This window comes from Oryctolagus cuniculus, chromosome 7, assembly GCF_964237555.1.
Source record: "Oryctolagus cuniculus chromosome 7, mOryCun1.1, whole genome shotgun sequence".
Taxonomy (NCBI): Eukaryota; Metazoa; Chordata; class Mammalia; order Lagomorpha; family Leporidae; genus Oryctolagus; species Oryctolagus cuniculus.
Window position 1 is genome coordinate 14,620,549 of NC_091438.1, and position 23,932 is coordinate 14,644,480.

The 23,932-nt window shown below is 58.6% G+C and overlaps 1 protein-coding gene across 1 annotated transcript; it reads left to right on the plus strand.

Annotated features, from left to right (window-relative positions):
* Positions 1-203: 203 nt before the first annotated feature.
* LOC138850478 (CLPTM1-like membrane protein cnrB) lies at positions 204-18,018 on the plus strand. Its single transcript, XM_070077247.1, has 8 exons — positions 204-211; positions 7,107-7,230; positions 8,007-8,096; positions 11,378-11,469; positions 13,098-13,271; positions 13,345-13,511; positions 15,127-15,321; positions 15,782-18,018. Exons 2-6 carry the CDS (start codon positions 7,228-7,230, stop codon positions 13,433-13,435), a joined length of 450 nt encoding a protein of 149 aa, XP_069933348.1. The 5' UTR covers positions 204-211; positions 7,107-7,227; the 3' UTR covers positions 13,436-13,511; positions 15,127-15,321; positions 15,782-18,018.
* The last annotated feature ends 5,914 nt before the right edge of the window (positions 18,019-23,932 follow it).

Below are 23,932 nucleotides of genomic sequence, written 5' to 3' on the forward strand. Positions count from 1 at the left end.
ACAGGTGGGCTGCCTTGCCTGCTCCCCATCCCGCCTCTCCCAGCCCTGGGCAGGCACCCGCTGGGAGCCTGGGAAGGATTTCAAGGTGGGATTCTCTGCCCCTCGCCCCCTGCCAGAGTCCACAAACACGTCGGAGCTGCGGATCTGCCAGATCAACAAGGAGAGCGGGCAGTGCACGGGCGGCGAGCAGCTCTACCTGCTGTGTGACCAGGTGCAGAAAGTTGAGGGCCAGGGGCCAGCGGCACGGGGGAGGCGGCTCTGTCCCACAACTAAAGACCAGGGAGCCTGTGGTCAGCAGGTCGGTGCGGGGCTTGCAGAGTCACGCGCTGGTGGACACATGGGGAGGGCCGTGCATTGGCCTGCGGGGTGGGGGCCGTGGTGCCAGATGCCTGGGTGGGTGGTAGAACCGCACAAATAGCTTCCCGTGATGAGGGCTGGGGAGGGAGCACCCGGAGGGCATGGGAGAGCTCCCCTGGCCTCTCCGGCTCCACTCCCTCCCAAGGGCTCGGACAGAAGTCGCCCCAAGCTGGGTGGGCAGAGGGCGTGGGGAGCCTGCTCTCACTGTTCAGTATGCCCTTTCTCAGTATCCACGGATTGAAAATGTTTCTGGGGAAAAAAAATGACATCTTACTGAGCAGGTGTACTTTTTTCCGTACCAGTGTTCCCTAAACAAAACCGTGGACCAACTTCACCCAGCAGGTCCGTAGCATTAGGTGCTTAGGGTCACTCAGAGGTGGTGTGAAGTGTATGGGTGGGCTTGTGCCAACCCTGCACCATCTGTGTGAGGGACTTTAGCAGCAGAGTTGTTTTTTTTTTTTTTTTTTTTTTTTTTTTGACAGAGTTAGACAGAGAGACAGAGAGAAAGGACTTCCTTCCATTGGTTCACCCACAACCTGGCCACTATGGCCGGTGTGCTATGCCAATCCAAAGCCAGGAGCCAGGTGCTTCCTTCCGGTCTCCCATGCCAGTGCAGGGCCCAAGCACTTGGGCCATCCTCCACTGCCTTCCCGGGCCACAGCAGAGAGCTAGACTAGAAGAGGAGCAACCGGGACTAGAACCCGGTGCCCCAACCGGGACTAGAACCCAGTGCCCTTATGGGGTGCCACACCACAGGCAGAGGATTAACCAAGTGAGCCATGGCACTGGACCCAATCAGAGGTTTTTTATTTTTTTTAAGTTACTGAAAAAAAAGCTGGCGCTGTGGCATGGTGGGTTAGAGCCACCACCTGCAGTGCCAGCATCCAATATGGGTGCCAGTTCTAGTCCCAGCTGCTCCACTTCTGACCCAGCTCTCTGCTATGGCCTGGGAAAGCAGTGGAAGTTGGCCCAAGTTCTTGGGCCCCTGTACCCCTGTGGGAGACCCAGAAGAAGCTCCTGGCTCCTGCCTTCGACTTGGCTCAGCTCCAGCCATTGTGGCCATTTGGGGAGTGAACCAGTGGATGGAAGACCTCTCTCTCTCTCTGCCTCTCTGTCACTCTGCCTTTCAAATCTGAAGGGCAGAGTGACAGAGAGAGGGGAAGAGTGAGATCTTTTGTCTGCTGGTTCATCCCCCAAATGGTTACAACAGCCACATCTGGGCCAGGCGCCAGGAACTTCATCCTGGTCTTCCACGTGGGTGGTAGGGGCCCAAGGACTTGGGCCATCTTCCACTGCCTTCCCGGGTGTATCAGCAGGGAGCTGGATCAGATGTGGAGCAGCTGGGACTCAACCCAGCATTCCCATAGGGGATGCAGTGGCACAGAGGCAGCTTAAGCTGCATGAATTTGAAAGGCAGAAAGACAGAGAGCTCCCCTCTGCCAGTCCATTCCACAAAGGCCTGCAGCAGCCTGGGCAGGAGCAGAGATCTCCACCGAGTGTCCAGTGTGGGGCCGGGAGCCATCATCTGCTGACTTCTAGGGTGCACAGGAGGAGGAAGCTGGAACTTTACTAGGAGGTGCGTGCAGGTAACAGTGTCTCAACTGGTAGGCCGGACACCCAGCCAAATTTGTCTTTAATTCTATTTAAAATTTTTAAAATTTATTTAAAAGAGACAAAACAGAGTTCTTCCATCTGCTGGTTCACATCCGAAATACCTCAACAGCCAGGGCTGCCCAGGCCAAAGCCAGGAGCCTGGAACCCAGTCTGGGTCACCCATGTGGGCGGCAGGGTCCCAAGGGCTTGAGGCCTCGCCTGCTGATTCCCAGGAGGCACAGTGGTGGGAAGCTGGATTTGGAAGTGGAGCCGGGACTCGAGCCAAGCACTCTGCTAAGGGACGGAATGGATGCAGCTGTCCTAAGAGGCATCTCAACCACGGTGCCAGGTGCCCACCCCGACTCTGCTCTTCCCGTGCTCTGCCCGGGATACAGGCGCCTGCTCCTGACTCTTCTCTTTCCGTGCCCTGCCCGGGGTACAGGCGCCCGCCCCTGACTCTGCTCTTCCAGTGACCTGCCCGGGGTGCAGGCGCCTGCCCCTGACTCTGCTCCTCCCGTGCCCTGCCCGGGGTACAGGCGCCTGCCCCTGACTCTGGTCTTCCCATGCCCTGCCCGGGATACAGGCGCCTGCCCCTGACTCTGGTCTTCCCATGCCCTGCCCGGGATACAGGCGCCTGCCCCTGACTCTGGTCTTCCCATGCCCTGCCCAAGGTATGGGCACCCGCCCCTGACTCTGCTCTTCCCCTGACTTGCCCAGGGTATGGACGCCTGCCCCTGACTCTGTTCTTTCTGTAATCTGCCCGGGGTATGGGCGCCTGCCCCTGACTCTGCTCTTCCCGTGCCCTGCCCGGGGTACAAGCCACAGCTGCACACATGACTGTGCTGAGTCCTGGCAGTCCTCCGGGTATTCTGAATCCCAGCATGGTCTCAGGGACCCCTGATGTTGACACTGACTATGACCTACCTCTTAGATTGCGACGGAGCTTAGCTGAGATGCCCCGTAAAACTATGTCAACCACTAGGGGGGCCGGTGACGAGGCAAAGCAGGTAAAGCTGCCACTCGCAGTGCCCGCATCCCCTGTCCAGGTGCCCTTTCCAGTCCCAGCTGCTCCACTTCCCATCCAGCTCCGTGCTAATGCACCTGGGAAGGCAGCAGATGATGACCCAAATACTCTCCATGTGGAAGACCCGGATGGAGCTCCTGGCTCCTGGCTTTGGCCTGGATCAGCCCTGGCCATTGGGGCCAGCTGGGGAGTGAACCAGCAGATGGAAGATCTCTCTTCCTCCCTCTCTATCAGTCTGCTTTTCAAATAAACAAATCCTTTTTATCGAAAGCCACATAATGACCAGCACATAGTAGGTGCTAGCTGCCGTGTGCTCAGCTTTATTCTTAGGTATTGACCCTGGGGGCGGCCGAGCGAGCCGGGGCTCAGCGGGCCGGGTGGCCTGGCTCAGCTGCCGCCCCTGTGTGTTCCTGCCAGAGGACATATCGGTGGTGTTCAGTATAGCCTCCCTCCACATCCACACCCCCCACCTCCCTCCACGTCCACACCCCCCACCTCCTTCCACGTCCACACCCCATGCCTTCCTCCATGTCCACACCCTGCATCTCCCTCCAGGTCCACACCCCATATGCATTCCTCCACGTCCACACCCTGTGCCTCCCTCCACGTCCACACCCCATGCCTTCCTCCATGTCCACACCCTGTGCCTCCCTCCATGTCCACACCCTGCACCTCCCTCCATGTCCATACCCCACGCATTCCTCCACGTCCACACCCCCCACCTCCCTCCACGTCCACACCCCATGCCTTCCTCCACATCCACAACCGCGCCTCCCTCCACATCCACACTCATGCCTCCCTCCACCCAGAAGCAGGCTCACACTCCACGCAGAGGCGGGCTCCCACCCCACGTCTTCCTTCGCAGAGCACCCCGGCCATGCCTCTGCGCCAGCTGTCGTTGGAGGCTTTGGGCTGCTGGTGGTGGGATTTCGTGAGCTGAGGAGGTGGTTCTGTTACTTGCTATGGTTTGGATGCTGTCCGTTGTTTCTGTGTCCCCACTTTCTGTCATGTTATCTGGAGAGTGGGTCCTTCTGATACTCGCCAGACACAGACCTTGAGCACTTTGGAGGACTCTGTCTGAAACTTCTGTGTCTGTGTCTTGTTCTGCCTCTGGACCGTGGTAGCTGCGGCGTCTGGTCCATGGCGTCTTGTTTCCTTGTGTGCCTGGCCTGCACCTGCCTGCATGTTGGTTCTTAGGCGGCGGAAGTTACTGAAACCTGGAATGCACAGACTTGCTCTGCCTCTGCTGGCTGCTTGCGGGCATAACCGGACCCCAGGTTCTCCTTTCTCCAGGGTGCAGGCAGGAGCTGCCTGCATGACTCCTAGTGCAGGCCTGCTGTGTGGCTCCTGGGTATGGGACTCAGCGTGGCCTGGTGCCCCACCTCCCCCTGGGCATGAAACCCTGGAGGTGCTGGCGTCCAAAGTGTGGGTCCCCGGTGCCCTCCTGTGGGCATGAGGCAGGTGCGCCTCCCAGTGCTCCTTTTCCTCCTCAGTTCTCCCCATCTCCCCTTCAGCGTCAGCCTGGTGATCTGCATTCCCGTGCATCATCACTGCTTTTGCTCACGTACATGTAAATTATATCAGAATTATTTGCCAGAGGAGACGGTGCAACAGGTCAAGCCTCGGCCGGTGATGCAGGTGTCCCGTGTGGGCGTCAGTTCAGGTCCCGGCTGCTCTGCTTTCCATCCAGCTCCCTGCCGATACACCCGGGAAAGCAGCCGAAGTTGGCCCAAGTGCTGGAGTCCCTGCCACGACCTGGGAGACCCGGATGGGGTTCGAGATTCCTGGCTTCAGCCTGGCCCAGCCCCAGCCATTGCAGCCATTTGGGTAGTGAATCAGCAGATGGAAGAATAATATCTCTCCCTCTCTCTCTCTCTCTCTCTCTCTCACTCTCTCACTCTCTCACTCTCTCACTCTCACTCTCTCTGCCTCTCTCCATAACCCTGGCTATCAAATAAATAAATAAATCTTTAAAAATAATTATCTACAAGAACATCTATGAGAGCAGTCGTACTGTATTATAATAATCATAAACGAGATTTATTGATATATTCATAGTATAACTTTCTTTTTTTAAAGATGTATTTATTTATTGGAAAGACGGAGTTATAAAGAGGCAGAGGCACAGAGAGCTATCTCCCATCAGCTGGTTCACTCCCCAAATGGCTGCAAGGGGCAGAGCTCAGCCTATCTGAAGCCAGGAGCTAGGAGCTTCTTCCAGGTCTCCCATGTGGGTGCAGGGTCCCAAGGACTTGGGCCATCTTCTACTGCTTTCCCAGACCATAGCAGAGAGCTGGATGGGAAGTGGAGCAGCCGAGTCTTGAACTGGCACCTACATGGGATGCAAGCACTGCAGGCAGTGGCTTTACCCGCTGTGCCACAGGCCAGCCCCTGTTTCTTAATATAGGCAGAAATCTCCCATCCAGTGTTTTCCAGTAGCTGAGGCTGGGCCAGGCTGAAGCCAGGAACTGGGAACTCAATCTGGTCTCCCACATGAGTAGCAGGGACCCAACTACTGGGGTGAGGGACAGAGCAGGGACTTGAGTTAAGGCACTCTGATGTGGAATGTGGGCATCCTAAGCAGGGTCTTAATCACTATATTAGCACCTACCCTGTGTCGTCTTAGTCTTCTTCATAAGTATATACATATATATATTCAAACTTTTACTGATTTTTTAAAGAGTTTATTTATTTATTTGAGAGGTAGAGTTACAGACAGTGAGAGGGAGAGACAGAGAGAAAGGTCTTCTGTTGCATGGTTCACCCTCCAGATAGCTACAATGGCCAGAGCTGCGCCAATCCAAAGCCAGGAGGCAGGAGCTTCTTCGCGGTCTCCCTTGTGGGTGCAGAGGCCCAAGTACTTGGACCACCTTCCACTGCTTTCCCAGGCCACAGCAGAGCTGGATTGGAAGAGGAGCAGCTGGGACTAGAACTGGTGCCCATATGGGATGCCAGCGCCGCAGGCGGAAGATTAACCTACTGGGCCACGGTGCTGGCCCCTGACTTATTTTCATTTTTGTTTGAAGCGCACAGCAAGACAGATGGAAAGAGCCCTCCCATCTGCTGGCTCACTCCCCAGATGCCCACAACAGTCAGGACTGGGCTAGGCCAAAGCCAAGAGCCTAGAACTCAGTCTGGATCTCCCACGTGGGTGTCAGGGGCCCAAGTACCTGAGCTGTCGTCTGCTGCCTCCCACAGTGCATAGAGCAGAGGGCTGGATGGGAAGTAGAACAGCAGGACTTGGGGCAGGCGCTCTGCTGTGGGAATCCAAGTGGCAACTTAACCCTTGGCCAGGCACTGCCCCAGCATTCTTTTCTCCCTCCCTCCCTCCCTCCCTCCCTCCCTTCCTCCCTTCCTCCCTTCCTCCCTTCCTCTCTTTTGAAAGGGAATGTTACAGAGGGAGAAGGAAAGACAGAGATCTTCCATCACTGGTTCACTTCCCAAATGGCCAGGCTGAAGCCAGGAGCCTGGAATTGCATCCGGGTCTCCCATATGGGTAGCAGGTGTCCAAGCACTTGGGCTATCTTCTGCCGCCTTCCCAGGTGCATTAGCAGGGAACAGTGTGGAACAGAGCAGTCAGAACTCTTAACTGGTGGTCATGGGGATGCTCGTGTCGCAGGTGGCAGCTTAACCCACTGTGCTACAATGCCAACCCCACTGTATTCTTAATATGTTAATAAGTATTATCAGACTTTTCCAGTTCCTTCCAGAGGGAGAGTTGGTCTGAATAACCCAGGCCGTTGACCCTGAGGCTAGCCCATTAGTACTCTCTGCATGTCCGGTTTCCAGGCGATCGGAAGCTCACTGGTGGTATCTCCCAAGGTTCTGTGCCACTGACTGCTAGGATTCCAGATTCTCGGGAGCCTCTCACCAGGGACCCCAGGGCACTGACACCTTCAGTTGCCCATGTCAGAGGGTTTGGTGGCCGAAGCCATCATGGCCTGGTTGTCACCAGCAGGACTCGGCTGGGGGCTCTGCGTGGAGACCAGGGTGGTGCCAGGCGCCCCGCCCCAGTCTCTCCCTGCGGATTTGCGGCCTCTTCTCAGCTCCGCACCTGTGCGCTTCCCTCCGCAGTGGTGGGGCGGGAGGAAGGAGAAGGCCTGGACTCACTGCTGCGCTGCTTCCCTCCTAGGATCTTCATCATCTGGGCCATCAGCAGCTGGTTCCGCCAAGGGCCGGCCCCTCAGGACCAGGCGGGCCCTGGAGGAGCCCCGTGCGTCGCCAGCCACAACCTGTTCCCCAAAGACACTTTAATGGTAACCGCTGGATGCAGGGGCGGAAGGTGACAGGTGGGCAGAGTGTGGGGCACGTGGGCGGGATGGAGGGGTTCCTGGTCACCATGGACTCTGAACAGTTGGGGCGTGGGGTCATCAGGCAGCGTCCGTGGGGTGGAGCTGATGCTTTCGGGAAGTTGACAGCGAAGGCCTTTAGCACTTGCTCTCAGGGCTGTGGGAAGGGTGCTGGGGAGACGTGGTGGGCACGGGCAGAGCCGGAGCTTCCCCGGCCAGTGCCAGCCCCAGGGTGGGCTTCTACCAGATGTGCAGCTCTGGGTTCTGTTAGCAGGGTGACCACTGCCCTGCTTCCCTGCTCCGTGGGCTGTGGGGGCAGGAGGGGCTGGGCTCCCACTCCCCGTGTCCTGAATGGTCAGCTGGTGCCTGCTTTGCCCTGAGGCGTGCAGCCCAGAAGGGGGCCAGCATTCCAGGGCTCCTGCTGCTGTCCACACTCAGCTCGGAGGGCAGGCTGCTGGGTCTTCAGCTGCTGCGCACCTCTGGCTGCCAGGCTCAGCCAGGGCAGACACAGGTGTGGGGAGGAGAAGTTACTCTCTTCTCCACAACTCGCTGTCCCCACACATGCTGGTTCACGAGGGGCCGACGCTGCCCGGCTCTTCCTCCGCTCTTTATCCGTGCATGTGCTGAGGCTCTGATGAACGGCCCTGAGCTCTGCCCCCCACTCCCACCCCCAGAACCTGCACGTGTACATCTCAGAGCACGAGCACTTTACAGACTTCAACGCCACCTCGGCTCTCTTCTAGGAGCAGCACGACCTCGTGTACAGCGACTGGACGAGCTGCGAGAATTCAGACGGCTGCTACGAGCACTTCGCAGAGCTGGAAATCCCGCAGGTAGGGCAGCCCGGGGCTGGGTGCACACCACAGGGCCTGCTCCTGGTACTCTTGCGACCCTGCCCACAGCCTGCCTGCTGCGCTGTGTCCCGGGGTCTCTGTGCTTTGCCCTCGCCGTCAGAAGGAGGGCTGTGGGGGTGAGACCTGCCCCGGGATTCTTCCAGCTGCCCCGAGGTGTGCAGTCCTGGGCTTTAAACCAGTGAGGGATTAGTGATTGTCCTCAGGTTTATCTGAATGTCACCAGTTTGTCCGGCAGTCCAGTTTCAAAATAATTTTAGCTAATGTGCATTGAGCACCTACTAAGTGCACGACGCTGGCTAGGAGGACTCATGGAAACCTCCCGGCAACGCCATCTGACAGATGAAGAAGGTGAGGTGCAGAGAGGTAGAGCGACTGCCTCAGGTAACACAGCTCAGGCTCTCTGACTCTGGCCTCTGGCAGCCCCAGGTACAAGTGCTGCCTCCTCCAGGAAGCCCTCTTTGGGTTCTCAGACCCTGCTGGGCTTCCCCATCCCAGCCCTGCCCCCTCTCGGTCCTTACTGTGTGGGTCAGGTCTTTCTCCCCATGGGGCTGAGTCCTGTGAGGGTAAGGCTGGGACTGTCTTGGTCACTTCTGTATCCGCAGCACTGCCCAGCAGGGGACTGGGTGCAGGATCAGTAAGTGTTGCACCTGTGCTGGGGCTGCTGCTTGTGGGACTGAGCCCTCCTCTCTGTCCAGCAGGCCTCCTAGGATGGGAGGGGTTCCTGCTCGGGCTCTGGGGACTGAAGCAGGGGTGCACACGTCCTCTCTCGAAGCCTCAAGCCAAGCCCCCAGGCCCCAGGTCCAGCCCCAGGTCCTGCCCCAGGGCCCAGGGCTGTCACCCTGGCCGTGAGAGCTGCTCCTGGGTGCCGGGGCCTCATCTGCTTCCAAGCTTCAGGCCGGGGTCGGGGTGGAGATGGAAGGTGGGGCCGTGAGGGGACACCAGGCCCCGTGGTGAGAGGCCGAGCAGCTCCGCAGGGACTTGAACCAGCACCCACATGGGATACCAGTATCACGGGTGGTGGCTTTACCCTCTGTGCCACAGCACTGGCCCCGTCATGTATTCTTATGGTCTCTTGTGCGTATGTGGTTTCACGTGAAGCTGCTCTGTCAGACAGCGGAACCCTGTCTCCCATCCACCCCACCCCTTCTTGCTCCCCTTGGCGGCTGCTCTCAGCTTCATTTAGCTGTTTCTCCCACTGCGTCCTATCCACACTCCCCTCCACAAGTCGGAGCTGCGATTTCTTAGTTTTTCAGTTTCAAACGTTCTTACTGACTTTCTGCTGTGGAAGGATAGTTCTCCATACAGGAATGCAATTTTTATTAGAATAGCACTCAGCATTTGAATGTTTTGGAGTGTGTGCCTACCATTCACATCTAAGCTACACAGTAAACACAAGTTGTTGTTTCTAATTGTTTAGAGATCTGTTTCATTTATTTGAAAGTCAGAGTGAGAGAGAGAAAGAGAATCTTCCATCCTCTGGTTCACTCACCAAGTGGCCACAGTGGCTGGGGCTGGGCTAGACCAAAACTAGGATCCTGGAACTCCATTTGGGTCTCCCACATGGGTGCCAGGGCCCAGAATTTGGGGACATCTTCCGCTGCTTTCCCAGGCACATTAACATGGAGCTGGATTGGAAGTGGAGCAGCAGGGACTGGAACTGGTGCTCTGATAAGGGATATTGGCATTACCCATGGCAGCCAAACCGGCTACACCACAATGCAAGCCCTTATGAAGTATTCTTTTTTGCCCAACTCCATACTTTCTGGGTGGTTAGTAATTGTTGTTTGGGGCTGGCATTGTGACATAGCAAGTAAAGCCACCACATGGGCACGAGTCCATGTCCCGGCTGCTCCATTTTCAATCCAGCTCCCTGCTAATGTGCCTGGGAAAAAGCAGCAGAAGATGGTCCCAGTGTTGGGGCCCCTGCCACCCACGTGGGAGAGCTGGATGAAGCTCCTGACTCCTGACTTTGGCCTGGTCCTGGCTATTGCAGCCCTCTGGGGAGTGAATGAGCAGATGGAAGACCTCCTCTCTTCTTCTCTGTAAGTCTTTCAAATAAATCTTCAAAAATAATGATAATAATTGTTATATTTCCACTTTTAGTGACTTTTTCCTTCAGTCCACTGTCTCCTGTCCTGATTGGTGGCCATTGAAATCTCTCCCTGTACCCATTTCACAGATCTGGACATTGGTACCTCAGAAGGCCCCTATTCTGCTAAAGTGAATTGTTGTTGCTTTTTAAGATTTCTTTATGTGAAAAGCAGAGGTATAGAGAAAGGGAGAAACAGACAGATAATCTTTCATCTGCTCGTTCACTCCCTAAAGAGCTACAATAGCCAGGTCTGGGCCAAGCCAGATCCAGGAACCCTACCCAGGTCTCCCCCACGGGTGGCAGGAGCCTGTGAGCTCAGGTCATGTCCGCTGCTTTCCCAGGTGCATTAGCAGGGAGCCGGTAGAAAGCAGAGCAGTTGGGGCTCAGACCGGCCCTTCGTGTCGGGGAGCCCACCCTGGCGGCAGCAGCTTAACTGCTGTGCCAGAACACCAGCCCTCTAGTGTGGATGTTGTGCACTCTGCCTAGCTCTGTTTCTTTCTTTTCTTGGGCCACCTTTTATGTATTGAGATTGTCCCAAACGTTCCCTGTGCACTGGCCAAGGTCCCTGGCTTTTTGTGTGTGATGCAGGAGCGGGCGTCATTCTGTCTGCTCTATGCTGCCCAGAGCACCAGGTCGCCCTGGAACTTCCTGGGTGACGAGCTCTAGGAGCCCTGAGAGGAGCAGCAGGACTCGGTGAAGGTGGGCGCTGTGGACGGAGCTGGGCGGCGAGCATGGGACCCACCACCCTGCGCACCCTGCCCAGGCTCCCAACCTCCGGGCTCCCCCACTGCCTGTGTCCTGTCCCTGGGTTCTGATGGCCTGGTCAGAGCTTTTCTGCTTGTGCAGCCAAGACCTCTATAGCTGGCCTGGCCCAGCCCTGTGCCCCTGACTCTGCCCTCTCAGAAATCCCTACTCCCGGTGCCTGTGATGTCCATGCTGCCCACAGCTGTGGTTGCTGTGGGTCCCCGTTCCTCATGGCAGCTGCCCCCCTCCCCACCAGCCTGTCTCACCCAGTTGCGGCCTCCTGCCCCTTGCCATCTCCCCATCTGTGTGTCTCTAGCTCCCAGCCCTGCGGGGTGGTCAGCAGGTCCTACAGGGGTCTTGGGGCATGAGAGAAGTCTTCCAGCTGGGGGTGGGACTGCACTCATGAGTAGCCCCCCCTCCACAGGTGGCCCTCCTGGAAACCAACCCCTACCTGCTGGCGCTCACCATCATCATCTCCATCGTCCACAGTGTCTTTGAGTTCCTGGCATTCAAGAACTGTAGGGCGAGGCCCTGGGCCTGTGGGAGACCGTGGTGGGGGGTGGTCCTGGGGGATAGGGTCTGCCCCCTCGCCCTCCCTCCCCCATCCTCCCCCTGCCTGGGTTCTGGGCTTCACTCTCCAAGGGGCCTTGTGAGCCTGGAAGGGGAAGGGCGCCTAAACTCCCAGCCCAGAATCTCCCACTGACCAGGAGAGCAGCAGAGGGAGGGGCTGGGCCTGCTTCGGCGGCTGAGGCCGGGGTGCACCTCCAGGAAGCAGGCAGGGGAACTGCGAGGCCAGGAGCAGGGAAGCCCCTGTGCTGCTCCCCCTAGCGGGCCGGACCCACTGCCTCACCAGGAGGCCCCTGTGCCAGCAGCGCCTGGTTGTATGGCCACTGTGCTGGTGGCCAGGCGCTGGCCTGCGCACCCCTACCAGGTGGAGGCCGGGGCAGAGGCTCAGGAGGGGAGGTCACTTGTCCAGCCACCCAGCTGCCAAGTGGCTGCCCGTCTGCCCCAACTGTGATCCTCCAGGCCCCAGGGGCCCCGGATCAGTAGAGTCAGCATCAAGCTGCTGATGGTGTGCCCATCCAGGCACTGCAGTGCCAGAGACCGGTGTCTCTAGCTGTCCTGGGCAGGACCAGCTCACTAAACTCTGCCCCCAGAGCTGGGGGTGGTGCTCTGTCCAGATGAGAAGTGGGGCACAAAGAGGCGTAGCCACTGAAAGGGCCTGTGGCCCCTCGGGTCCACCCACCCTCACCAGAGTCTGTCTCCAAGCCGCTGCCTCCACGGGGCCCAGGGAGTGGGTGGACAGGTGCCCCTGCGGCCTGGTGAGCCCTCGCACACTGAGTGCAGAGCTGGCCCTGCTGACCGCCGGAGCAGTGCCCGTGGGAGACCAGGGCTTCCAGGGTGTGGCTGGGGGCTCCCCCAGGCGGCATTCAGGTGGGGCGCTGGAGGGACCCCAGGTCGGGGAGCAGAACCCAGGCCTCGCTGGTGCCTGAGGGTGCCTGCCAGCCCCATGTGGGGTCGAGGAGCCGGAGGAGGCGGTATCGGCGCGGCACAGCACAGACCTGGCTGTGACCTTTGGTGAGGGCCGGGTGGGGCAGGTGGGCTCGTCCAGTGTGGGAGACATGGCCGGCCCTGAGGGGGCTCACTATCCACTCACAGTCCAGTGTGGAAGACAGGGCCAGCCCTGAGCGGGCTCACAGTCCCTCACCGTCCAGTGTGGAAGACAGGGCCAGCCCTGAGTGGGCTCAAGGTCTACTCACATCTAGTGTGGGAGGCAGGGCCGGCCCCGAGCAGGAGGATGCGACATTCCGTTTCTATCCTTGTCTTTGGCAACATTTTGTCTTGTGGGAAACCAGAGCAGCAGCAAGCAGACAGGGGAGTGCCATGGCGGGGGGGTGGGGCAGAGTGAGGGCTGCACAGCAGGGGCAGCCTGGAGCCTCCCAGAGGAGAGGCTGAGCCCAAGATGCCAGGGAGGGAGCCAGGCCCAGGTCTGTTGATGGGCAGAGCGAGTGCACAGGCCCTGAGGTAGGTCAGCGGGCCCTGGTGTTGGCAGTGGCAAAGAGACGGGTGTGAGTGTGGTGGAGGGCGTGGGAGGGGCTGGGTGAGAAGGCCCCGCCCCCTGCTCACAGGTGTCTTTTCTCCACAGGCTTCATCACCATGACGCCCCAGCTCTTCATCAACTACAAGCTCAGGTCTGTGGCCCACCTGCCCTGGCGCATGCTCACCCACAAGGCCCTCAACACCTTCACTGAGGACCTGTTTGCCTTCATCATCAAGATGCCCGCCCGTCATGTGCTGGATCGGCTGCCTGAGGGACGGTGAGGACCAGTGGATGGCGGGGGCTCCTGGCTTTCTGCCTGCACTCACGCCACCTCCCCTGTCTCCCCGCAGACCTGGTCTTCTTCATCTACCTCTACCAGCAGTGGATCTAGCACGTCGATCCCACCAGGGTGAAGGAGCTGGGCATAAGCGGGCAGGATGACACAGCCGCCCCCGCCCCCGCCAGCGAGGAGCCCCAGGAAGCCCCTGCGAAGGCAGCTGAGGACAAGAAGTATTAGGTGCCATGGTCTCTGCCTTCCCAGGCTCCTGGTGACAGCACCCGCCTCCCTGGCCTCCGCTCCCCACCCCACCACCTCCCTGGACAGAGGGGGTCGGGCACAGGGCATGCCGGTGGTGGGGGCCTTCTGTCCTCTGTGTTCCCAGCCATCTTGCCCTGCCACAATCATGGGGAAGCCAACAGGGCAGTGCCAGGGTGGGCTGGGCGGGGGCGGTGCTGGGGCCCCTCCAGGGGCCCTCGGCTGTCCATCATCTTGTCCCTCGTCCCCGAGCTTCCCTAACCCCACACCGCTGCCCTTTAACAGTCTGGAATTAATAAATTCATATGCTGTTTAACTTAATTTCAGCCCCTCCCATCCTGGGCTGCACGCTGGGTGGGAGCCCTGCAGGGGGCGGGCCCCTGTGCCAAGCCAGGCCCTTCAGTACTTCCGCTGCCTCCAGCCCTCGAGGGCCCTTTCGTCCCAGTCCCCAGTTCCCAGAAGCCCCCGAACTGCTTACCTTGAGCTTCTTGCTCAGGCACAGCCGGGGCCCAGTTCAGAGCAGCACACGCCCACCACAAGGTCTAGCCCCGAATTCCAGCAGGACTGGGAGCATGGTGGGCAGCCAGGTCTGCTGCACGTGTGAGCTGTGGGCACCCTGGACTGGGACCCGGCCCCCTGGGGCACAAGTGCCTGGCCAGGGCCCCCCTTCAAGGGTGAGCACCCTGGCCTGCACTCCGAGGGCGGGGCCCTGCAGCCAAGGAAGGAGGCTTTTGTGCTGAGGCCCCCCAGGCTCCTGCAGGCTCCCCGTGGAGCCAGGCAGGGAGCCTACAGGCCAGTGGAGAGGGCCAGTGCGGCCGCCTCCCTCCTGCTGGCTTCCTTGCCAGTGCTCCATGGCCCCTGGCCGCTGAGTTCCCTCGGAGCTTGGATGTCATGGGCTATTGGGCCACCCCACCTCACCAGCCACATTGCCCCGGCTCCTCCCCCACAGCCCTGGGCCCAAGCTTTCCAACCTTTTTGTTTGTTTAGTTTTAATCTCATCTGCCTGAAAGGCAGAGTGACAGAGGGATCTCCTTCCACCTATGGCTCATGCCCCAGATGCCTGCGATGGCCAGGGCTGGGCCAGGCCAAAGCCAGGAGCCAGGAGCTCCATCCAGGTCTCCATGGGGGCAGCACGGGCCCAAGTGCTCGAGCCATCTGTGCCTTCCCCGGGTGTGCATCCGCAGGAAATCGCACTGGAAGTGGCGCGTCTGGGACTCTAGTGCGCTCTGGTGTGGGGTGTGGGCCTCACAGGCGGCCCCTTCCTTCAGCACCCAGGAGTTTGGCAAGGCACCTGGGCCGCCCCGCACCTCTGCCAGGCCTCTCCCTGTCTCCTGCCAGTGCTGGCTGTGTGTCCAACTGCTGGAGGGGACTTTGTAAAGCTCAGGCATGGCCCGGCCAGCCCCTGCTCTGACCCCACCATGGCCCCGGGGTCGTCATGAGAGCTCTGGCTTCTAACCCTTGAGTGACCTTAGGGGAGGGGGGTGGGGCTTCTTAACCACACCCACCCAGCCTTGGCATAATTTTTCACCTCCCCAAGTGCTCCCCTGCACCTTGAACTCACCCTAGGCTCACCACTCCATACCTGCGCACCCTCCAGGTCGCAGTTCCAGTGCCGCCTCTTCGGGGAAGCCTTCCCTGACCTTCAAGCTGAGTCAGGTGCTCCTGTGAGCTCCCCCACTGAGGATCAGCGCTGCGTGGGGGTCAGCCTGCACAGGACAGACCCATGAAGATGTGGCCGAGCTGCCTCGGGGGGCCAGGTGCACGGCCGAGCACAGAGCAGGGGCTCCAGCAGGTGAGTGGACGGCGCCTCCCCAGACCTGCGGAAGTGCAGTCCCTGCAGTGCAGACACCAGGTGCGCTCAGTGCTCCTGGGCTGTCGGTCCATGTGCACAGCCCAGCAGAAACCCTGAGTGCCAAGGATGTTGACCTGTCCTCTCAGGGGACCAGACGTGCGCGTGGGTCAGAGGGGACCCATGGGGGCGCCTAGGTCTGTCATCATGGGAGCCCCCGTGGTGGCTCCTTACCACGAGCCAGGCTGTAGACTAAGCACAGTAATGGTACGCTTTCTCCAGCACACTTGATATTACTCTGTGTGGGGTTAAAAACAACCCAAAGCCAACACTGTCTGGTGCTGGCACTGTGGTGTAGCGGGCTAAGCCTCCATCTGCAGCTCCGGCATCCCATGTGGGTGCCAGTTTGAGTCCCAGCTGCTCTACTTCCCATCTGGCTTTCTGCTATGGCCTGGGAAAGCAGTACAAGATGGTCCATGTCCTTGGGCGCCTGCACCCACGTGGGAGACCAGAAGAAGCTCCTGGCTCCTGGCTTTGGATCGGCACAGCTCTGGACATTGCAGCCATCTGGGGAGTGAACCAGCGGATGGAAGACCCCTCTCTCTCTCTCTTTGCCTCTGCCTCTCTGTAACTCTGCCTTTCAAATAAATAAATATTTAAAAAATAAAAAAAGCATATACTGTCTCGTGTAAAAAAGACATTTCACAATGTATATCCATTTAAAAGGCAGACAACAGAACCAGCGAGCTACCTGCTGGTTCACTCCCAGATGCCTGCAACTGCCAGGGCGGGGCCCCAGCCAGGAGCCTAAAACCTAGTGCTGGTCTCCCCCGTACTTGAGCCATTGCTGCTCCTCCCAGGGCACACCTTAGCAGGAGCCTGGAATCTAAAGCAGAGCCAGGGCTGGATCCCAGGCCCTCCGATGTGCAATGGGAGTGTCCCAGTGTCCCCATAAAAACAAAAAGAAAAGGTCCTATTGGAGCACAGCCACACTGGTCATTGTGCCCCGGCTTTGGCTGTTCCTGGGCAGCGGAGTGAGAGCATCCGGCCGGCCAGGGCCTGAGCCTGGCGTGGTCACCGTCTGGCCCTTTGCAGACAGTGGCCACTCTGTACCTCTCTCCAGGGCCTGAAGGGCTGGGAGCCACGCTCAGTCCACTGCCAGGCCGGCCTGGGGAGTGCTGTGCCCAGGGTCCAGGGCAGGCGACGGCTCATACGGGGCTCGGTCAGCCTAGGCTGGGCCACTCTGTCTGCCAGGACAACGCAGTGAAGAGCTGGAACACCCAAATGCCCCACGCGGGATGCGGGCGCTTGCCCTATGTGCGGGCCCCCCAGGAGCCCCTTTGCTCAGAGGCTGGGCGCACGGTTCCCAGATGTCACTGATGTCCCTGTGCTCACGGGGCCCGCCCATGGCCATGCACAGCTGTGGTCCAGGCACTGGAGACCACCAGGGGCGGGCGCAAGTCCCAGAGCCCGTGCCCAGCCTACGCTTGTACCACCACGGACAGCGGCTGTGAAGCCCCGGGCCGTAGAAGCTCCAGGCTCCCATCTCACGCAGAGACCCGGCTTGCGGCCTCAGTCGTCTCTGCAGGGCAATGGGCGGCGGGCGAAGCCCCCACGGCCCCTCTGCAGCGCCCCGCCTCCCCTTCCCGACCGGCCCGCCCCTGGGTCACGTGTCGCGCGGGGGTTTTCCCGTTCCCCTGCCTTGATGATGTCACCGCGGCGAGCGGGCCAATGGGCGCGCAGAACGGCGGCGCCTGGGAATTCCGCAGCCCCCCTCCCCGTGCCCCCCAGCAGCCCCGGGCACCGCGCGTCCTGCCCCGCCTGCGGCCCCAGCCCCTGCGACGCTTGTCCGGGCCGCGATCCTCCGCGGGACAGCTCGCGTGCGCGCTTGGGTCTGGGCCGGCCTCCGAGCCGTGCGTCCCCGCTGGCCGGGCCATGCGAGCCGCCGCGTCGCCAGACAGCCCGCTGCACCGGAGCTGGGGCCCTGGGTAAGCGGAGCCCGGGTTGGGAGAGGGCTGGGGGGGCTCCCGCTGAACGCTGGGGGCGGTGCGGAGACGCTGCGCTCAGGGGAGAAAGCCGCAGAGTAGGAGAAGGGTACAGCCCTAGGTGCGGGCGAGGTTTCCCAGCGAGGAGTGAGAAGTGGGCGGGGCCTGACCCTGAGGCGGACAAGGGGCGGGGCTCCGAGAGGCGAGGGGGAGGGGCCTGGCCCGCGGGGGCGGGGCCTGCGCGCCAGGATGGGACAGGGTCTGGGCCCAGCATAAAGAAGGAAGCCCGGCGCAGTGGGAGGGCCGAGGGGGCGGGGCATGCCGACGGGAACGCCCCGCGATGAGGCCCGCCTCCCTGACCATGCAGCCAGGCCGGGTGTGACCCTGGGAGTAGAAAGGGGCTGAGGGCTGGCGCCGCGGCTCACTAGGCTAATCCTCCGCCTTGCGGCGCCGGGTTCTATCCCGGTCGGGGGTCGGGGTGCCGGATTCTGTCCCGGTTGCCCCTCTTCCAGGCCAGCTCTCTGCTGTGGCCCGGGAGTGCAGTGGAGGATGGCCCAAGTGCTTGGGCCCTGCACCCCATGGGAGACCAGGAGAAGCACCTGGCTCCTGCCATCAGATCAGCACGGTGCTGCGGCCGCGGCGGCCACTGGAGGGTGAACCAACGGCAAAGGAAGACCTTTCTCTCTGTCTCTCTCTCTCTCACTGTCCACTCTGCCAGTCAAAGAAAAAGGGGCTGGGGGTAGGGGGCTTCCAGGCTCACCTTAGCAGGGAGGAGGGGGCCTGAGCACGAGGAAGGATGGGGTGCTGTGACAGGAGCTGAGGAGCCGCCGGCCTGCGAGTCAGGGAAGAAGACAGCGGCCACGGGTGGGGCTTGCGCCCGAGGGGCGGGGCTTGGAACCGAGGGGCGGGGCGTGGGATTCTCTGGTCCTGGGGCCGCCCCGTATCCTCCCCAGAGTCCAGCCTCTCTCTGCAGGGTCTGCTGACCTGTGCTCGCACTCACCGTCTCCAGGACCACAGGTGAGCATCGCTCCATGGTCCCTGCGTGCCGGGGATCTCGTGCGAGTGGGGCTGGGGGAGGCCGGGTGGGCTCCGTTTAGGGGGGTTTCTCGCCTGACAGGCAGTTGAGGTGGGCCCCGAGGGGTCCCCCCGAGACAGGAAAACCAGTCACCTGCTCTGAGAGCTGCACCGTGGGACTGCAGGGGTGGGGGTTGGATTTCAGGTCTACAGGCTGTGTGAGCTTCTGCAAACCGCCTCCCCGCCCAGGCCTCAGTGTTCCTCATCTGTAGGATGGGCATGATTGAGAACACAGGGACCCCGGGTCGGTGCACCGGATTCTGTCCCGGTTGCCCCTCTTCCAGGCCAGCTCTCTGCTGTGGCCAGGGAGTGCAGTGGAGGTTGGCCCAAGTGCTTGGGCCCTGCACCCCATGGGAGACCAGGATAAGTTCCTGGCTCCAGCGCGGTGTGCCGGCCACAGCGGCCACTGGAGGGTGAACCAACAGCAAAGGAAGACCTTTCTCTCTGTCTCCCTGTCCCATCTGCCTGTAAAAAAAAAAAAAAAAAAAAAAAAAAAAAAAAAAAAAAAAAAAAAAAAAAAAAAGAAAAGAAACTATGCTTATAGACAGACTTTAGCAGGGGAATAGAAATTATAAAAATATTCAAATAGAAACTTTAAATTTAAAAAGCACAGTATTGGCCAGCGCCGTGGCTCACTTGGTTAGTCCTCCGCCTGCAACTCCAGCATCCCATGTGCTTGGGTCCCTGCACCCGCATGGGTGACCAGGAGGAAGCACCTGGCTCCTGAAGATGCATCGGCGCAGCACCAGCTGTGGCAGCCATTTGGGGATTGAACCAGTGGATGGAAGACCTTTCTATCTCTCCCTCTCACTGTCTGTAACTCTACCTGTCAAATAAATAAAAATTAAGAAAAAACTTCATGGAGCTGGCACTGTGGCTCACTTGGTTAATCCTCTTCCTGAAGTCTGGCATCCCATATGGGCACCGGGTTCTAGTCCCAGTTGCTCCTCTTCCGGTCCAGCTCTCTGCTGTGGCCTGGGAGGGCAGTGGAGGATGGCCCAAGCACTTGGGCCTCTGCACCTGCATGGAAGACCAGGAGGAGGCACCTGGCTCCTGGCTTCACACTGGTGCAGCGCGAGCCGTAGTGGCCATTTGGGGGGTGAACCAATGGAAGGAAGACCTTTCTCTCTCTCTCTCACTGTCTATAACTCTACCTGTCAAATTAAAAAAATGCAATATCTGCAAATCAAAATCTTCATGGGATAGGCTTAAATTCAAGATGTCTCTGGCTAAGGAGTCAGTAAATTGAATATCCATCAGAAGCAATTAAAAATTTGGAAATGTAGATCAAAATGAAGTGCAGAAAGGTGAACAGTTTCCTTGTAGTATGTGGGACAACACACATGGAAGCCAAGTCCAAGAATCATAGAAAAAGAGGGAATGGGGTAAAAGATACAGAAATGATAAAGTCTGAAAATGTCTCCAACTTGATGGAAGATGTAAGTTGACAGATACAGAACGCTCAGCTTCCCCAGGTAGTGTAAATGTGAGGATGTCAGACTGATGGAACCAAAGCTAAAGAGAAAACCTGGAAAGCAGCTCAGGACAATGACTCACTACAAATAGGGGCAAGTGATACGTGTGACAGCTCATTTGTCAACCACAGCTATGGATGGTAGATGGTAGGACAACATCTTTAAAATGCTGAGGGAAAATAATTGAGCCAGGCCGGCGCCGCGGCTCACTAGGCTAATCCTCCACCTTGCGGCGCTGGCACACTGGATTCTAGTCCCGGTCGGGGCACTGGATTCTGTCCTGGTTGTCCCTCTTCCAGGCCAGCTCTCTGCTGTGGCCAGGGAGTGCAGTGGAGGATGGCCCAAGTGCTTGGGCCCTGCACCCCATGGGAGACCAGGAGAAGCACCTGGCTCCTGGCTTGGTGCACTGGCCGCAGCACGCCAGCTGTGCCGGCCATTGGAGGGTGAACCAACAACAAAGGAAAACCTTTCTGTCTCTCTCTCACTGTCCACTCTGCCTGTCAAAATAAATAAATAAATAAATAAATAAATCTTAAAAAAAAAAAAAGAATGCAACTCGCTACATTGTTAACAGCGGCTTCAGCCTGGCCCAGCCTAAAGGACTGCCTAAAGGATGAATGCTCAATGCCCTCCTTAGATCTGCATTATAATACAGGGCAAAGGGCAGTAAGGACGGAAGTGGGGGGAGCCTTCTACCAGTGGCTAACAGACATGGGGCTACGACCTCTGGCTTGGACAGAAAAGCAAGAAAGCAGGCCAGAGATGCAGAAACGGGCCCACAGTACCACACTGACATTGGCCTGCCGACCCCCAGCCACACTCCCCACCGACGACCTTCCAGGTGGATTCTAGAACAGTTCCATGGCACCGCATCTCACTTTTGCCACATTTTACTCGAAAGGCAAAGAGGCAGAAACCAACAGGGAGAGATCTTCCACCTGCTGGTTCCCTCCCAACACACGATGCCCAGGCTGGGCCAGGCTGGAGTCAGGAGCCAGGAACTCCCTCGGGGTCTGCCACGTGGGCACCAGGAACCCAGCCATCACCTGCTGCCCCCCAGGGCCCCTGTGCAGGAAGCTGGGAGGGAAGCAGAGTGGGTAGGATTCAAGCCAGGCCCTCAGTGCACACTGGGTGGCCCCAGCACCAGCTTCACCTCTGTGCCGAACGCCCGCCTTACCTCGCAGTTCCTGAAAGAAAATTCCAGAACCCCATCGTGACCTCTGGGTCCAGAAGAGCTTTACAAAAGTGCAAAGAACAAAGGCAAACTGGATATTTTATGAATTAAAGTCTTAAACTTCTTTTTTTCTATAAGTGTAAAAACAAAGGGCAAAGGATCTAAAAACACAGAACAATATTTGCCAAATACACGCCAGGCAAAGAGGAGCCCGGCAGGCGTCTGCAGAACCCTGCGCCCCAGTAAGGAGACGTCCAGGGTGAGCGCTGGTGAGAGCACTTCCAGAGAAAGCACACAGATGGTGAGCAGCACCCGGGAAAGCAGCCAGCTCTGAGCCACAAGGCGCACGCACATTAAAGTAATGAGAATCCACTTTCTCTCTCCTCGCCAGATTGGAAAAGAAATAATTTTAATAAATGAGACCCACTGGTAATCAGGAAAATGAAAATTAAAACAATAATGGGGCAGCATTTACAGAGCCTCGGATTATCAGCGTTTTTAATCTAACAAGAGAAGGACTGACGTCCGTGAATCGGGGAACCGCTCGGCCCAGCCACGCGTCCCACAGATGACGCGTGTGGGGCCTGGACAGTGTCGCTCCCCCTCTTCCTGGAGGAATGACACAGGACCCTGCGCTGTTCTTTCGTCTGCTCGGCCCTCCCCGGGTTTGCTGCTGGTTCTTCCTGGGTTGGCTACTATCCCTTCCACCTCCGTGGAAGGGCAGTTCCCCCTGGCCACATTCCCCACTTCTGCAGGGGAGCGGCACACCGCCGGCCGGCTCTCTGGGGGCTGCACAGGTGTTCCCCTTAGATGTTCCTCATAAATGTTCCTGATGCATGCCGTCTCTCTCCTCCTTTATAGTCCTCCTCCGCCAATCCTAACTCGGCTGCCCACACGCCGAGTACGCTGCTCTCCAATCAGGAGCAAGTCCTACAGTTTATTAGCTGAACTGGAGGCAGCTGTGCGGAAGCTGTTTACTTCTCTCCCAGCGCCATATTGTGGGAGAGCAGATGCATAGAATAAGTCTTAATTCCAGTAACTTAGTCCAGTCCGGGCTGCTCCCCACAGATCCCCCTTTCTTTTTATTTTTGGCGTTGATACGCGCCTGTCTTCGGTGTCCCGCGGCACACACTCTGCTCTACTTGCTAGAGTTGCCACAGGTTCTTACAAGTCCTATCAATCAGGCAAACCGAATCCGGGTCCTCTCTTCGCCATGTTGTGAGGAGGTTTTTAGGTGCTGATGCGTGCCTGTGTTCGGTGACCTGCGGCTCATACTTTGGTCGAGCCGCCTGCTGGTGCTTACTGCCTTAATCAGGCAGACCGAATCCAAGCTTTCTCATTGCCGTATTGTGGGGGAGACTTATTAGTGTTGGTTCGTGCCTATCTTCGGTGACCTGCAGCTCATACTCTGGTCGAGCTGCTTGCTGGTGCTTACCGCCTTAATCAGGCAGACCGAATCCAAGCCTCCTAATTGTTGTATTGTGGGGAGGCCTTACTGATGTTAATTCGTGCCTGTCTTCGGTGACCTGCGGCGCATAAGCTGCTAGCCGCCGCAGGTGCTCATCGCCTCACTTAATCAGGCAGACCGAATCCAAGCTCTCACATTGCAGTGTTGTAGGGAGGCCTTTCTATTTCTCTTTCTCTATCTCCGGGCATTCCTATTTCTCCCATTTTACTTCTGTCTGCCAACATTCCCATTTCTCTCATTTTACTTCTAAGCTTCTGTTTCTCTTATCCCTGTGGCTTTCCGGTGCCCGCCCCGAGGCTGCTTCTCGGCACCCGCCCCGAGGCTGCTTCCCGGCTCTGAGCCGCTTCAGCCCGCACCTCTCTCATCTGCGCGGCTTCCCGGCTTTGCGCGGCTTGGCTTCGCGCGCTCCGCGGTCTCCACGCCCTTCGCGTCTGCACCACGGCCTCGCGCCAGCCCCGTTCCCTATCTACTTGTGCCCCGCACGCTCTCTCTGCGCACGGCAGCCTCCGCGAGTCACACAGCGTAGCTTACGTGTCCGCCACTAGCATTCAATCTAAGTTCCCCAGGCTAGCCTGGCGAATTCAACCCAGCTTACGTCTCCGCCCCACGGTTTGGCTTCCCATCCTTTGCTCCCCGGGCTAATCAGACGGATCCCAATCTGGCTTACGTTTCAGCTTCTGGTTTCAACTTTTCGCCCCCCATTCCCGGGCTAACTTGAGAATCCCAAAGTGGCTTTCGTTTCCGCCTTGGCCTGCCCCCCGCGGCTTCAATTTCCCTAACATTTTTCTCTACCCGGTATGTTTCCCCAAGCTTTCCTCCAACAATACTCCTCCCTCATTTCTCCTGGCCTCTCCCCACAGTCCGCGTCCGAGTCTGTTTGTTCTAGCTTTCACTTTCGCTTTCGACCTTAGAGATTTCTCCCAGCTTCCCCCCGTAGTCCGTATCCGAGTCTATGCCTAGGCTTTCAATAGCTTCTTCCGGCACCCTTTTCGTCCGGCTTTTCCCTAGGCTGTTTGCTAGTCTCTCTCTCCGGTATTTTCCCAGTTCTTCCCGTTTCTTCCCTCCTAAGTTTCCTATCTGTCCTAGGTTTCCTATCCGTCCTAGGTTTCCTATCCGAGTCACGGCACCATTATGTCGCTCCCCCTCTTCCTGGAGGAATGACACAGGACCCTGCGCTGTTCTTTCGTCTGCTCGGCCCTCCCCGGGTTTGCTGCTGGTTCTTCCTGGGTTGGCTACTATCCCTTCCACCTCCGTGGAAGGGCAGTTCCCCCTGGCCACATTCCCCACTTCCGCAGGGGAGCGGCACACCGCCGGCCGGCTCTCTGGGGGCTGCACAGGTGTTCCCCTTAGATGTTCCTCATAGATGTTCCTGATGCATGCCGTCTCTCTCCTCCTTTATAGTCCTCCTCCGCCAATCCTAACTCGGCTGCCCACACGC